At 45.4% G+C, this 13,019-nt stretch overlaps 1 protein-coding gene across 3 annotated transcripts in view; it reads left to right on the top strand.

Annotated features, from left to right (window-relative positions):
• The window catches only part of LOC8029950 (arf-GAP with coiled-coil, ANK repeat and PH domain-containing protein 2), a 66,410-nt gene that overhangs the window by 1,735 nt on the left and 51,656 nt on the right, over positions 1–13,019 (top strand). For all 3 annotated transcript variants that reach the window (XM_040500017.2, XM_029979984.3, XM_029979983.3), the window contains 2 exons: positions 3,958–4,011; positions 4,848–4,906. In XM_040500017.2, the coding sequence (XP_040355951.1) occupies positions 3,958–4,011; positions 4,848–4,906 (113 nt within the window). The remainder of the gene's footprint in view (positions 1–3,957; positions 4,012–4,847; positions 4,907–13,019) is intronic.

Genomic DNA, 13,019 nt, shown 5'->3' with positions numbered 1-13,019 from the left:
AAAGCGCCGTTCACACACCTGCAACCGGGTAGGAAAAAGACTTACTGTCCGTATGCACCGCTTCTTTGCTTGTCGGTTGCCATGTTTGCTTTTTTTTTTCTTTCGGCTTTGGCTCAAATGATACGGAATCGGCGAAAAATCAAACTCCTCCAAAAGCTCGCTCCTCCTCGAAAATAAGACGTCATAGCGAAGTCGAGCGGCCATTGGCAGCGTCCGCGTTTCTCTTTCGGGTAATTGACAGGCCTCGGTGAGGTTTCAGTGAAAAATTGCTCCAGAAGTGAGGAACACGCGCCACTTTTTTCGGAGGCGCGCCACTTTTTCGGTCGCGTTCAGACGGGGAATCTGTTTCCGGAAACCTAGTTTCGCGACACAAGATTCGCCAACAAGATGCATCTTGTGAATAGACCTTAATTGTTTGTATGTTCCATGTTCCGTAAGATCAGTGCCTGAATGTGCCTGACTGAAAGTGTAAGGTCAGAAGACAACTTAATTAGAGAGAACTTCAAAGTACAGCATGTCCTAAAAAAGAAAAAAAAAAGTGCATTGTTTTCTTCACTGGCAAAGTATAAAGTATGCATTGCAGAACGCTCAGTTTCCACCCAAATTTAGCATTATTCTATGTTTTACCTTACGTCCGACCACAGCGGACGCTAGGAGCCATCTCGGCCAATCCTGGTCTGTGAACGTAACACGTGATGCGCTTTTGCTTGTCACTGCGCCCCCTCTCCAAGGTCACGTAACACTCACGCGGCCTTGGATCGGCTCCGTTGGCTTGTAGCATCTGCTGCGGTCGGTCGTAAGGTGAAACGGAGTATTGAAGTCCAGACCAGGATGTCAACGTTTCAGAAGAATGACGTCGGCTACCGAAAATGAGTTCCATTTTCCCTGAAGGTTTCAGAAAACCACTTATATTTTTTAACAAGATAACAGTTTCTCTGAAACGTTGGCACCCGTTTTAAACTGCTAGTGCTACTTTCGGGTGGAGGCTGAGTGTTCGGCGATGCATGTTTTATTTTTGCGGCAAAGAGTATGTTTTTTTGATCACATGTTGTGCAAGTTTGTGTGTACAAAAAAGCGTTAGTGTACAAATGGCACCTGTCTTTAGATGTCTGGTTGCTCTGTTCAGGGTAGCATCCTCACACTTAAAATGTGATTCTAGATTGTTCCACATATAATTAGTTTTGCAGAAGTGAGACCATTGTAATCGGGCAGTCTCACTTCAAAGGCTAGTCTCCTTGAAGTCTAAATCCAACGTCGCTTAAAGGGACACTGACAGGGTCTTTATGCTCACCAAGTGTTTTATTTGTATGTGACATATAAGAGCCCAACTACCCAGAACAGAATTTGCAGCTCGAAATTCGTATTCGTTTTTCCTGAAAACCGCCGATCAAGAACTGGCCGGTTTGGTTTGTGCTCACTCTCTTCTTTGTGTTCATGCACTGTTTTCTATGGTATAGGCACAACCACCAAATATAATCTAAGTCATGGATCATCGAAAGCACACACTCAATATTAAAAATAGAAAAGAAATATGATAGTAATTTTTTGGCGCTTCTAAACAGCTGCAGATATGTTGATTAAAAAAAAGTTGTACAGCCACGTGACTTCCGCCAACTCTCTCCTCCTCTATATTTCATCTTCATCCCCAGTGCAATTTCAGTTTTGGTTCTGAGCAGTTGAGTTTTTTTTACTTTATTAAAAGTGTACATGATGCTTCAGTAAAATATTGATTGAATAGTCTTCTTACACCATAACAAATCACCTGGCAAAAAATAAAACAAAAATTCTGGGGGTTGTCAGTGTCCCTTTAATGTACACTTGGCGTCAAACCTGTCTAGAGGGCGGGAGCGGTGCGCTTTGGGGGACTGTGTGTGCGACATCTGCCGGCGGGTGCTGGACGCCAGATAACGTGCCTCTGAGCATGCGCCGCCATTGTGCAGCGCTGGGCGGGCGCCAGCGTTTGTGCTGACCCATCTGCAGACTCCATTGGCCGCCAGAGGAGCGCTTGGCGCCTCCAGGCTGCGAAATCTAGGAGCTCGGTGTGGCTGCCCATGCGCCGCCGGCTCCACATTATCTCGCGCATTCTTTTGGGAGGAATTCAGCCGCTAAACTCACGCACTTGCTTCCGTACTCGTGCTAAACCGCTCATGGTGTGCACGGGAAGGTATGCATTTTCTTGTTTGCACGAAATGCTTCCTCACTGCTACCAATTCAAGTGCTTGTTATCTCTGCATTTTCGATAAATTGCTCTCACAATGAGAACACATCCATGGCTTGTCATTCCGCGTTAATGGACGCGGGTAGCACACTAAAATTATTCTGTTCCTTAAAGCTTCCTTCCACTTGTGAGAGCAGCACCAAGCTTGGAATGACACTATCAATTGAAATAGTTGATATCTGAATAAGTCTTCCAATAGATAGCATGTCACTAGATGCTTGGGTTTTCATGCAAATAACTTAATTCAGTTGGCTTCGATCTAGAGCACAAATTAAAAAAAGAAACGTGATGATTGAAAAGCAAGAACTAGTCTCGAGGGAAAATAATTTCAAGTGTTCATACGTGACATGGCAACGTAGACTGAGTAGCGCGTAGGACTGCCTTGAGCTGCTTTCAGGCTTGCAATTCTTGATGGAAGCAAGCATTCGAGTTTAGTGGCTAAAGTTTTCTCAGAATAACGGGTGATAAGACTGAGCAGGCGGCGCGTGAGCCGCCACTCTGAGTGCATTGATTTCTCAGCCTGGAGCCGCCGGGCGCTCCTGTGGCGGCTGGCTGATTCTGCAGAACGGTCAGCACAAACGTTGGCGTCTGCCCTGTGCTGCACAATGGTGGTGCATGCTCAGAGGCACACTATCTCGGGCCCAGCATCCGCCGGCAAATGTCGCTTGCGTAGTCCGGGGCGCACTGCTCCCGCTCTCTAGACAGGTTTCATGCCGAGTGTACAACTCAGACCTGCTAGGAATGGGGAAAAAACAACTGTAAGGGAAACAGCAGGAGATTTGGGGAGGGTAAAGCTGTGAAAAATAAAAGGCAAAAACGAACACATTACTTAGTGTCCCTTGTGTAAGGAGGAGGAGGAAGGGGCCTTGAAGCTGGCCCAGAAAAGATATTACAAATGCAACAAAATCCAACTTTTACTGTCGCACGCCACCCCACTAAATTCAGCTGATTCCACTAAGTGGAGTAAAGTGGCAAATTGAACGCCCTTTTTTATCTTGTTATAGGGGCATATTTTTATTGTATTGGTTTTATTATGACATTTTAGGCAATGTTAAACTGAGCGTCCTTAATCTTATATAAAAAAAAATATTGTGCTGAGCTTACTCTTAAAAATGAAAGACGTTTGCCGAGCGTGGACAGTCCCAGACATTTAAATATCATCAGGTGAACACAAGCCATAACACAAGAAAAGTTTCATCACTAGCTAGGTTAGACTACCGATTTTAAAAAGTTACTTAAAAGTGTTCTTGCAAGATATGCTTTGAATGCACTAGTTATATCTAAATGCAAAAATAACTTGTATGTTTCTTCTCTCGTGTCAGTGAAGGTTTCAGGCTTTCTCTTCTCCGTCTTGTCAAATATGTGCTTAGCATTGTTCACCTTTCTGATTTTCTCTTTGATTGTAGGCTGGTCAACAATTAATTTCTTAACTGGACTACACTAAAAAATTTGTATTATGTTAATTGGTTACTAATTAACATAGAAAAGAAGTCAAACAATTCTTTAATTTTTGTTTTATGTTTTGTCCAATTATTTTCTCCACTCCTACAATAGTTCCAAAGGGGCTACGATATTTAAAAAATAAAATGAATAAACAAATAAGATGTAGGACCTTGACTCTCAGATAGTCATCCTTTAATTTTTAAGCTTAGGCTTTCTTCCCAGTAGATTTTTTATCTCTTAGGGTTTGGGAAGGATTTTATGACCTAATCTTGTTTCCCTGTCATTTTACTTTTCAGAACTCACTGAACCGGTTCATACAAATCCTCACCGATGTTCTCAAGTATCAGTCGGTAAGCATAGAAGCAATGTTGTTCTGCTCATTATTGTGCAGTGTGGTCCTGGTTGGTATTCGCTTGCATTTCGCTTGTATTCAAACCCCAAATTATTGCACATGCTCTTTTTTGTTTCTACATACACAAGTCCAATGCACCCAGAGTTTTGACTGACAGATTTGCAAAATGTGTGAAATCTGCATCACACTAACTCTCGTCATGTTGTGACCCTGGCCACCAGTTTACTGTTGGCATTTAAAAAAAATATATTTATAGGCATTGTAAACAAATGTACACTTTGCAAATACTGTTGGCATAAACAAGCCATCGGGGGGTTTTCTCGGTTTTTCTCTCAGTATCGAAGGTCTAGCATCCAAGCTAATTTGACGTTTGTGTTTACACAGTGGAAGGTCTGTCTGTCTTTGAGGTGCGGCAACACTGGTTTGCACTGTGGATAAGAAGTTAGCCAGTGCAGTATCACTGCTAGCCTGGGTTCTTTAGCATGCACCCCGCAGTAGTGATACACGACTGCACGCCGGTACAATGCTCATCCAGATCGAAAGGGGAAGAGTAGAGATTGAGCCCAGGATCCCTGGGTTCTGTGGCGCGAGTTTTTGCTCTCCGCACTCCGAGCTGCAGTGCTCTAACACACTTGGCCACCGATCCCCCTCAAAACTACTAGTACTGTAGCACTAGAAAGGTGCTCAGTTGGAGTACTAACCAAAGTGATAAATTTTGATGCCCTCCAGTACCCTTTCGAAGTAAAATGCAAAAAAGCGTGGAAGTCGTATTGTGCATTAACAGTATCACGTTTTGCCTTGTTTACGAATTTTCGACATTGGTCATTCTTTCAGATTCTTCTTGAGCAAGCACAACGATCGGTCATCAAAAATCTGAACAACTTTATCAAGAAGTGAGTGTGCATGCAAATCAAATTTTATATACAAGTTAATTTTCACATATGTCCCAGGGTGTTCCACCACTTTGCCACATGTTGCGGGGTATCGACATAATCACTCACCTTTCCCCAGTCGGAGAGACAGATAGACAAAGCGAACATACAAAAAAGTTTATGGTGGAGGCAAATTTGTAGAGACCACAGGGGTAATTATCTATGAATGCGGTAGTATATATTGCACATATGGGCAGGCTGTTAGGTTCCCCGCTAAATATAGCGGGGAACCTGAACGGGTGCACAGGTCACGTGACTTAAATTTTTAGCTAATTTAAGCTGGAAACTAAATTGGTGCATAGGTCACCTGAAAAAATTTTCCACTAAATTTAGCAAGGAAACTGAATTGGTGCATAGATTACGTGACGTAAATTTAGCGGAGAAACTGAATTGGTGCATAGGTCACCTGATGTAAATTTTCTGCTAAATTTTGCGGGAAAATTGAATTGGTGCATAGGTCATGTGATGTAAATTTTCCGTGATATTTAGTGGGGAAACTGAATTGGTGCGTATGTCATCTGCCATAAAATTTTTGCTAAATTTAGAGGGGGAAAGTATTTGAGGCAAGAATATACATAGGTGAAAAACTTGGGTAGTAACTTAATAATGCTGTCACATTAAAAAAAGGTACATGCAATATTACACGGATAAGATATACTTTACACTGTATAACATTTACAAGTCAAAGATCCGGAGTGTGATACCAGGTCTGCGCTATTTGCAAACATCTCTTACAAGCTGGACACAGTGGTTCTGAGTAGGGTTGGGCGTCGATTAAAATTTTTAGCCCGATTAATCGCCGCCTTTTAGTCAATTAATTAATCAATTAATCGGTCTCATTCATTTTCTTACAAAGTTCTAAAATTTTTTTTTTTTCGCTTTTGTTGTTTATGTGATAAAAAGCGCAATATAGAATTTTGATTATGAATCATCCTCATTGTCTAAATGAGAACGGTTCAAGGACACTCACTTTCACACATACTTCATCGGCATGAGGCAAAAGGGTTCAATGGTATTGTCACAGATGGAAAGGGGTTTGACAAGTGTAAACTGCAAATAAAGGTTTAATTGGCGAACTTGTGCCAAAACATGAAATAAAGAATGAGCGTCGAGACACCAGAAAAGCATGCTGCGTACAGCAAGCGAGAGCAAGAGTGGCTCGACAAGGTCCTGCACAGCTTTTTATCTAGTGTGCGTCAGCATCTCGAAAATTCCGCCCAGAAGGTTTGTGTGTTTGGGTGTGAATGAACAGGCACTTTCGAGAACAAGGAAGTAGGACAAAATGGTAAAGGTAGAAGTTTGTGACCAAGCGTTGCTTGCTCGGCCCTGTGCGCGGCATCATCCGCCCCTTTAAAAGCGCATTGTCCCAATGCAATGCAAAAAAAAAAATAAGGCAAATAGAAAAAAATTTGGCGAGACGAAATAAGCATGCAGCATCACAGTCCTAACGCCCGTGGAACGGTTTGAGTCAAACGACGTGGACCACCTTCGGGTTGTGGCTGGCGGCATCCTGATGGTATGGTTCCGTCGGGGAGCACCTTGTAGCATACCTTGGCAAACCTCACTCATGAGGGCCCTCACTCACCCTCACTCACCCTCATCTTCACAGGTGAGGTGAGGGTGAGTGAGTTTCTGAACCAGGAAAATTCATAAGTGTAAGGGTGAGTGAGGGCGGTGAGGGCCGTGAGGGCGGTAGGGTATGAGGGCCGTGAGGGCCGTGAGGGCGGTAGGGTATGAGGGCCATGAGTGCGTGAGGGGCGTGAGGGCGGTGAGTAGCGTGAGGGCCATGACCGCGTGAGTGGTGTGAGGGCGGTGAGTGCGTGAGGGGTGTGAGGGCCGTGAGGGCGGTGAGTGCATGAGGTAGTGTGAGGGCCATGAGTGCGTGAGGGCGGTGAGTGCGTGAGGCCCCCTTCAGATCGAGCATCTTTCTCGGCAATTTTGGTGTTAATGACGGTTTGTTCTCTAGCTTTCCCTAGATCGACACGAATTGCTGAGATCGGGTCTGGCTCGAAATAAGCAAGCAATCTGGAGCAATTTGAATACGTTTGAAGCGGCTGCATCCAATCAGGGACGCAAAATTTTCACGTAATACCTCGTGCCGGTGATGATGACACCGAAAGACTTGGTTCTGGTTTGAAATCAATCGTTTTTTGGAAATAAACTGTTTCAGAAATGTGCATTAGTTTTCTTAACGAGATTTAAATGCATAAAAACACGTTTATAACGCGTAATTGTGTCGAAATAGTGCAAGAAAAATAAAATGTGATGATGACGATGGCAAATTGCAACAATTGGTTGCTGCGTGTGATCGCGGGCGGCCCGTGTTGCTGGTGTTGCGACGTAAAGCTTCTGGGCGAAATTGCCCCATCTGAAGCTGGCCTGAGTGGCGTGAGGGCCATCAGTGCGTGAGGGGCGTAAGGGGTGTGAGGGCCGCAAGGGCGGTGAGGGGCGTGAGGGCGGTGAGTGGCGTGAGGGCCGTGAGGGCCTTGAGGGCTATGAGTGCGTGAGGGCCGTGAGGGCCGTGAGAGCGGTGAGTGGTGTGAGGGCGGTGAGATTCGTGAGGGCCATGAGTGAGTGAGGGCGGTGAGGGCCGTGAGGTTCAGTGAGGGTGAGTGAAGGGCTGAAGGTGACTGTGAGGGTGAGGGTGAGTGAGGGGCTGAAGGAGAGTGTAGCTGTGAGGGTGAGGGTGAGTGAGGGCGACCTAAAATGCCGACCTCTGCCTTGTAGTTCAAATCCCCAAGGTCGGCAAATGACGTTGTAGGGTCCGAAGTAGCATTTTAATACTTTCTCGCTGAGACCGTGGCGGCGAATGGGCATCCATTGGTTATGCAGCGCCACCCGTTTGTATTGATGCAACCAATCTTTGTAAATCTCCCCCTGGAAGGGGTTCAAGGGGCGACGGGCAGGTAAATGACAAGGGAGGCAGCGGTGGGAGTCTGTGATGATTGGTTGCTTATTGTTGGCATTGTCTACTGGTGGGTCTTCTCTGGCAGTAGACCAAATTCTGGGGGCAAATTTTGAACACGGCGACTTCCTTGGGTCTCGGTAGCCTTCACGGACGGTTTTCTTGAGCCAGGGACTGCGTTTGCGCTGCAAGGCCTCGGAGGGGTATGCTTTATCGGCTGTGGTACCCCGCACCTCCACTAGAAATGTCACGGATGGGAAAAAGCTCGACAAATGTAAACTGAAAATAAAGGTTTAATTGGTGAACTTGTGCCAGAAAACAAAATAAAGAATGAGCGTCGAGACAGCAGAAAAGCGGGCGGCAATTTGGCGGTGTAACAGTTAGCGAGAGCGAGAGTGACTCGACAAGGTCTCGTGCAGCTCCTTATCTAGTGTGCATCAGCCTCTCGAAGATACGGCCCAGAAGGTTCGAGCGTCGAGTGTTCGGGTGAGAATGAACAGGCACTTTTGAGAACAAGAAAGTAGAATGAAATGATAAAAGTTACATCCAGAGCAATAATAAGCACAAATCTTCTAGAAGTCCGTGACCGAGCGTTGCTTGCTAGACCCTGCAGGCGGCAATATTCTCCGGCAAAAGCGACCTCCTTTGGTTGTTCACAGTAGCCTCTGCTGTGCTAAGCGGTCATCGAATGGTGTTGAAGTGATCGTGACACGTGAAGCCTACACTCGTCTGGAGTTACAAACCTAAAATTTTCCATTCATACAGGTGTACTCGTCCACGTCAGCATGGTGAAAGCGTCTAATTTTTACTTTCTTTTGGTTCCTCAAAATTTACCGATTAACCGGTTTAAGAAATTAATTGCCATTAAAGCATTCATTGATTAATCAGTTAGTTAATTGACCAATTGCCCAGCCCTAGTTCTGAGTGATGTCCATTAAAGTGTCTGCTGGAGAAATTCATACATTTTTCTTTTTTTCGCGGATAGACACTTGAAAATATTTTATTTATTTATTTGTTTATTTTCAATGCTACTAAACCTGTTTGGAATTGTCGTAGGACGGCACAGAATGAACACAGTATAAAATGATAAAAGATATGCTACTGTGGCGAGTCAGTGTTTAGCTGAGTTACTCAGGGGTGCGTGCGTATTTTGAGGCAAGCGTGCGCTGCCGCACTTGAAGGAATGTGGTGCATCTGCGCTTGTGCCGCTCTCAGCTTTAAGGTTGGTGCCAGGTTACCGGAGACGGGCGGACGCTCCACGCTTGGCGAAAAAAAATAAAGTTAGTTCTGAAAGTACGCTGGAGGTGTTTTTAGTGCTCTCTTAACCTGGGCTTGGAGCTCATTGTCAAGACGAGGACTTTAGTTTGTCACAGCTACGTACATGGTACAATATGTGCACATAAGCATACAGTAGAACCTCGTTGATACGTTCTTGGTTGATACGTTTTCCTGTCCGTTGCGTTCAAAAACGCCGGTCCCGTTTTACTTCCATAGAGATACATGTATTAGTTTCCTGCCTGTTACGTTTGCTTTCCCGGTTTTTACGTCCAAAAGTGCCGGAATCGCGGCGCCTCGGCGCGCCGTGCGCCAAGGTGCCACGCAGCCGAACCACGCAGCGCGGATCGCGCGGCCGCGCGGCACGCGGGCGCCCCCCTTCCCTTTACCTTTACTACTTTCACCCTCTTTCCCGGTCTCCTCACTAGGCTTTGCTGAGCTCTGCGAAACGCTCGTTCTCTCTTGCTCTTTCTTTTCGTCTGTCCTCTCTCTCCGGCGCGAGTTGTTTACGCGCCGCACGCACGCCGGGACGCTGCACTTCCAGTTTCTGTTCCGCTCGACAGCTCGACTGCGTGAACAGTGCCGTTTCTGAGTGCGTGCGCGTTGACGACGGCCATGACATCCCGAAAAAGAAAAGCACTCTCTTTTAAAGAGAAGTTTGACATACTTCGCACGGTGGATCGAAATCCCAGCCGGAAGAGGTCTGAGGTCGCAAGAGAGCTTGGACTCGCGCCGTCAACTTAAACAGTGTCGTCGCGAGACGAAAGGAGATCGAGGCGAAGGCTCCTTTCTACCAACCAGGCTTTAAACAGGCTCGGGGGGCAAAACACGCAAAGTTAGAGGAGGCCCTGTTGGTATGGTTCAAACAAGCCCGGGCATCTTGTGTCAACATCGACGGAGGCATTCTGCGAGAGAAGGCGCAAGAGATTGCTGATCGTTCGGATATCGAGCATAGCGGACATTGTGGCCGACCTCACTACTGCCGACAACGAAGAAAGTGATGAAGAAGACGAACAAAAAACCAACGATTACGCTGCACCCACGTTTGCGGACGCGATCGCTGCGTTGGACACCTTGCGCTGCTACGTAAACGTTCATGACTGCGCGGAGAGAGAGGGGACTGCGGCTTCTGGAGAAACGACTTTTACTGCATACCATTAATTCGAAGCGGCAGGTGGATATTACGCGTTTTTGTGAACGTGTCTGAGTCCAAAAGAGTTCGGTAAGTGCATAAAATAAACCATTGCATAAGAGCTGCTTTCTATCTTATATAGAGTGCCTTTAAGTGCGTTATCGGTTGCTGCGCTTTCCCGGTTGATACGCTTTTTTTCCGCGGTCCCCTGAAAAACGTATCAACGAGGTTCTACTGTATGTTTGATAGCCTCATGCGTGGACTTGGGCATAAAGGCGTCGGAAGTTTTTGAGGAAGAGGTATTCCTTACCCAAAGTCCTTTGTTTTACGAATCCCCGATGGCAGAGTTTTTCGGTATGAAAATATGGGACTATGTCATAAGGGATCGCAAACATGTTTTTGAGCAACAAAGCTAGATCTTGTTGACTTTCTTGAGCTACGGTGACCTAGTTTGAGCTTTTAATACATTGCTTTTGTGTCCATTGTAGCTTATTTTTTTCACCCAAGCTCGTACAAAGAAGCTTCTCCCCTTCTTAAAGGGGCGATGCAGCGATTTTTGTATTTTGCGCAAATACCGCTTAGAACGGATCCCTGACGTAAATGACCTGTGAAATACCCGTTCATTTTTCACCACAGCAATCGAAGTCGCCGAAACAAAATTAAGAAAAACGAGCAGAGTTTACCCCCTCAACTCGCAGCCAGAACGAGCGGCCACGTGATCTGGAGCCGATTATATGGCGCCAATGTTGATCGTAGCCTCGCGCTGCGGTTGGCAAGGCACAGGACACGCGCTGAGTTCTTGACATTTTTATGGTTCGGTTCTTGTCGTCATTGCAGCGATTGGACAGAGGGCGCTACCTGAATGCTTCTCGAGCTATTGATTATCACGAGCCCAAATCAAGGGTCCACGCCATGCTCGGGTCCAATCTATGAGCCGCATTCAAATATCGTCACTGGGCGGTACTGCTACCGCCGAGCTACGTCATCAGGTTTTGCGAAGGAGAGATTGAAAGAAAACACTCGGTTTTGTCCTCGAAATTACAGCGCAACAAAGAAGTTTCTTGGTCAGTGGCGTTGCGTGCGAGTATCCTTGAGTCCCACTACTGCCAATAAGCTTGTGTAAATTGAAAAATATTCCAACTGAATATTGTTGCACCGCTCCTTTAATGGTGCCTTTTGTTTTCTTGAGTTTCCTACCAAGGAATCCTCGAACAGGTCTTCAACAGGGGGGCACTAGTTCCTCGGAAAGTAGTAGATTATTTGCTAGAAGTATGTCTAGACTAGAAGAAGGGTCACCCTCCCCAATCTCCCCTCTTTTTCCATGGCCACTGGTTGATCACCTTGAGTATGGGACTGTACAAAGCCGGATGCTCCTGATGTTTTTAGCTAAACAAACTTGAAAAAAAGAAAAGATTTTTTAAACAGCCTGGTTGGGACACGCACATAAAAATAAATTTTATGTGAAAAAAAAGAAATTTAGAGCAATATAGACGGCGAGAGATTTATTGGAAATTCCGCGTGCGAAGTCCATGACCTTGTGGGTCATTCCGGAATGGCCATCTCAGTCGTGAAGGCAATGCCAATCCAGCTCTCCTCCACGTGCCCGAATACCGAGAGAGAAAACAAGTGGAAAGGAGGTGACTGCTGACTAGTTCGCGTCTCGCGCCGTCACTACTGCTCTAATAAAAAAAATTTTTCCGCATAAAATTTATTTTTTACATCCCATATTTTTAACAATCTGATTGTGACACCAGTCTGGTGTCACAACCAGACTGTTAAAGAAACATTTTTTTTTCTTTTCAGGGGCCCTTTAAGTCAGTACTTTTCTACAAGAGTGTGTCTGAATTAAAGCTTTGTACAATGTCTGACCCTTGTTCCACATTCAGCTTCCCCTTGAAGTTGGCAACGAAAAACTCTGGGAGCCATCTATTTCGATCAGTGCTGGTGACATGCAGTGGTGTAATTGCTGCACCATTTGTGCCAAAGTGCTTACCTTGCTACATCCTGCTACATTTTCCCAAAATGTGAAGCATTTGTGCCAATGTCATGCCAAAGCTTAATTTCACTTTACTGATACCCAAATATATTAGCCTAGGCTTCACTGCCTGTAATGACCTTTAAAAGAATATTTTACCTGTACGCAATGTCCTGCCAGTCTGAGGAGGCCAAATGTATGGAAAGAGGACTAACCTTTTCCAAGACGGCATACACGGATGTGTCGGCTACTCTTTCGTAGACAAATCTTTCGCTTCAAAACGATACCTCAGCTTTTTTATTGGACTGCCTCGAGGTGTGCGTTGCACTTCTCGTTGAAGCTCGCCCTGCTTGATTTGCCATGTTGAAAGGCTTTATTCTTCGTTGATGTTAATTCACATGCCGCAAATAGTCATGATTAGCTAAAAAAATTTCCCGAATTCTGCGCAATTTACGTGCGTGTGCAGCTGCATCGGCGAATTATTTTGGGACCAACTGTTCTCCTCGAAGCTAGTCACTGAAACTTTTAACAGTCCTACATCATTCGGTATCTTGTTTCCGTGCCTGGTGTTACTACTCGCAACTAAACAGCTAGTCCCGTGTTTGAGGGAATCAAACCTGCCGTGTAATTAATACTAATGAAAGGTTATTGTCTTTTAGTTGGACATGCTAACAGATGAATTTTTCCATAATACTCGCACCAGTATGAATGAAAACGAAACGTGTTCTTATGCTCCAAAGGTTCTTTTTGCTGCCTCACAATGGACTTTTGGTTGTTTCAAAAGGTG

Source organism: Ixodes scapularis, unplaced genomic scaffold, assembly GCF_016920785.2.
Source record: "Ixodes scapularis isolate PalLabHiFi unplaced genomic scaffold, ASM1692078v2 PGA_scaffold1__304_contigs__length_218370807, whole genome shotgun sequence".
Taxonomy (NCBI): domain Eukaryota; kingdom Metazoa; phylum Arthropoda; class Arachnida; order Ixodida; family Ixodidae; genus Ixodes; species Ixodes scapularis.
This window is presented reverse-complemented; position numbering and strand designations above follow the sequence as displayed.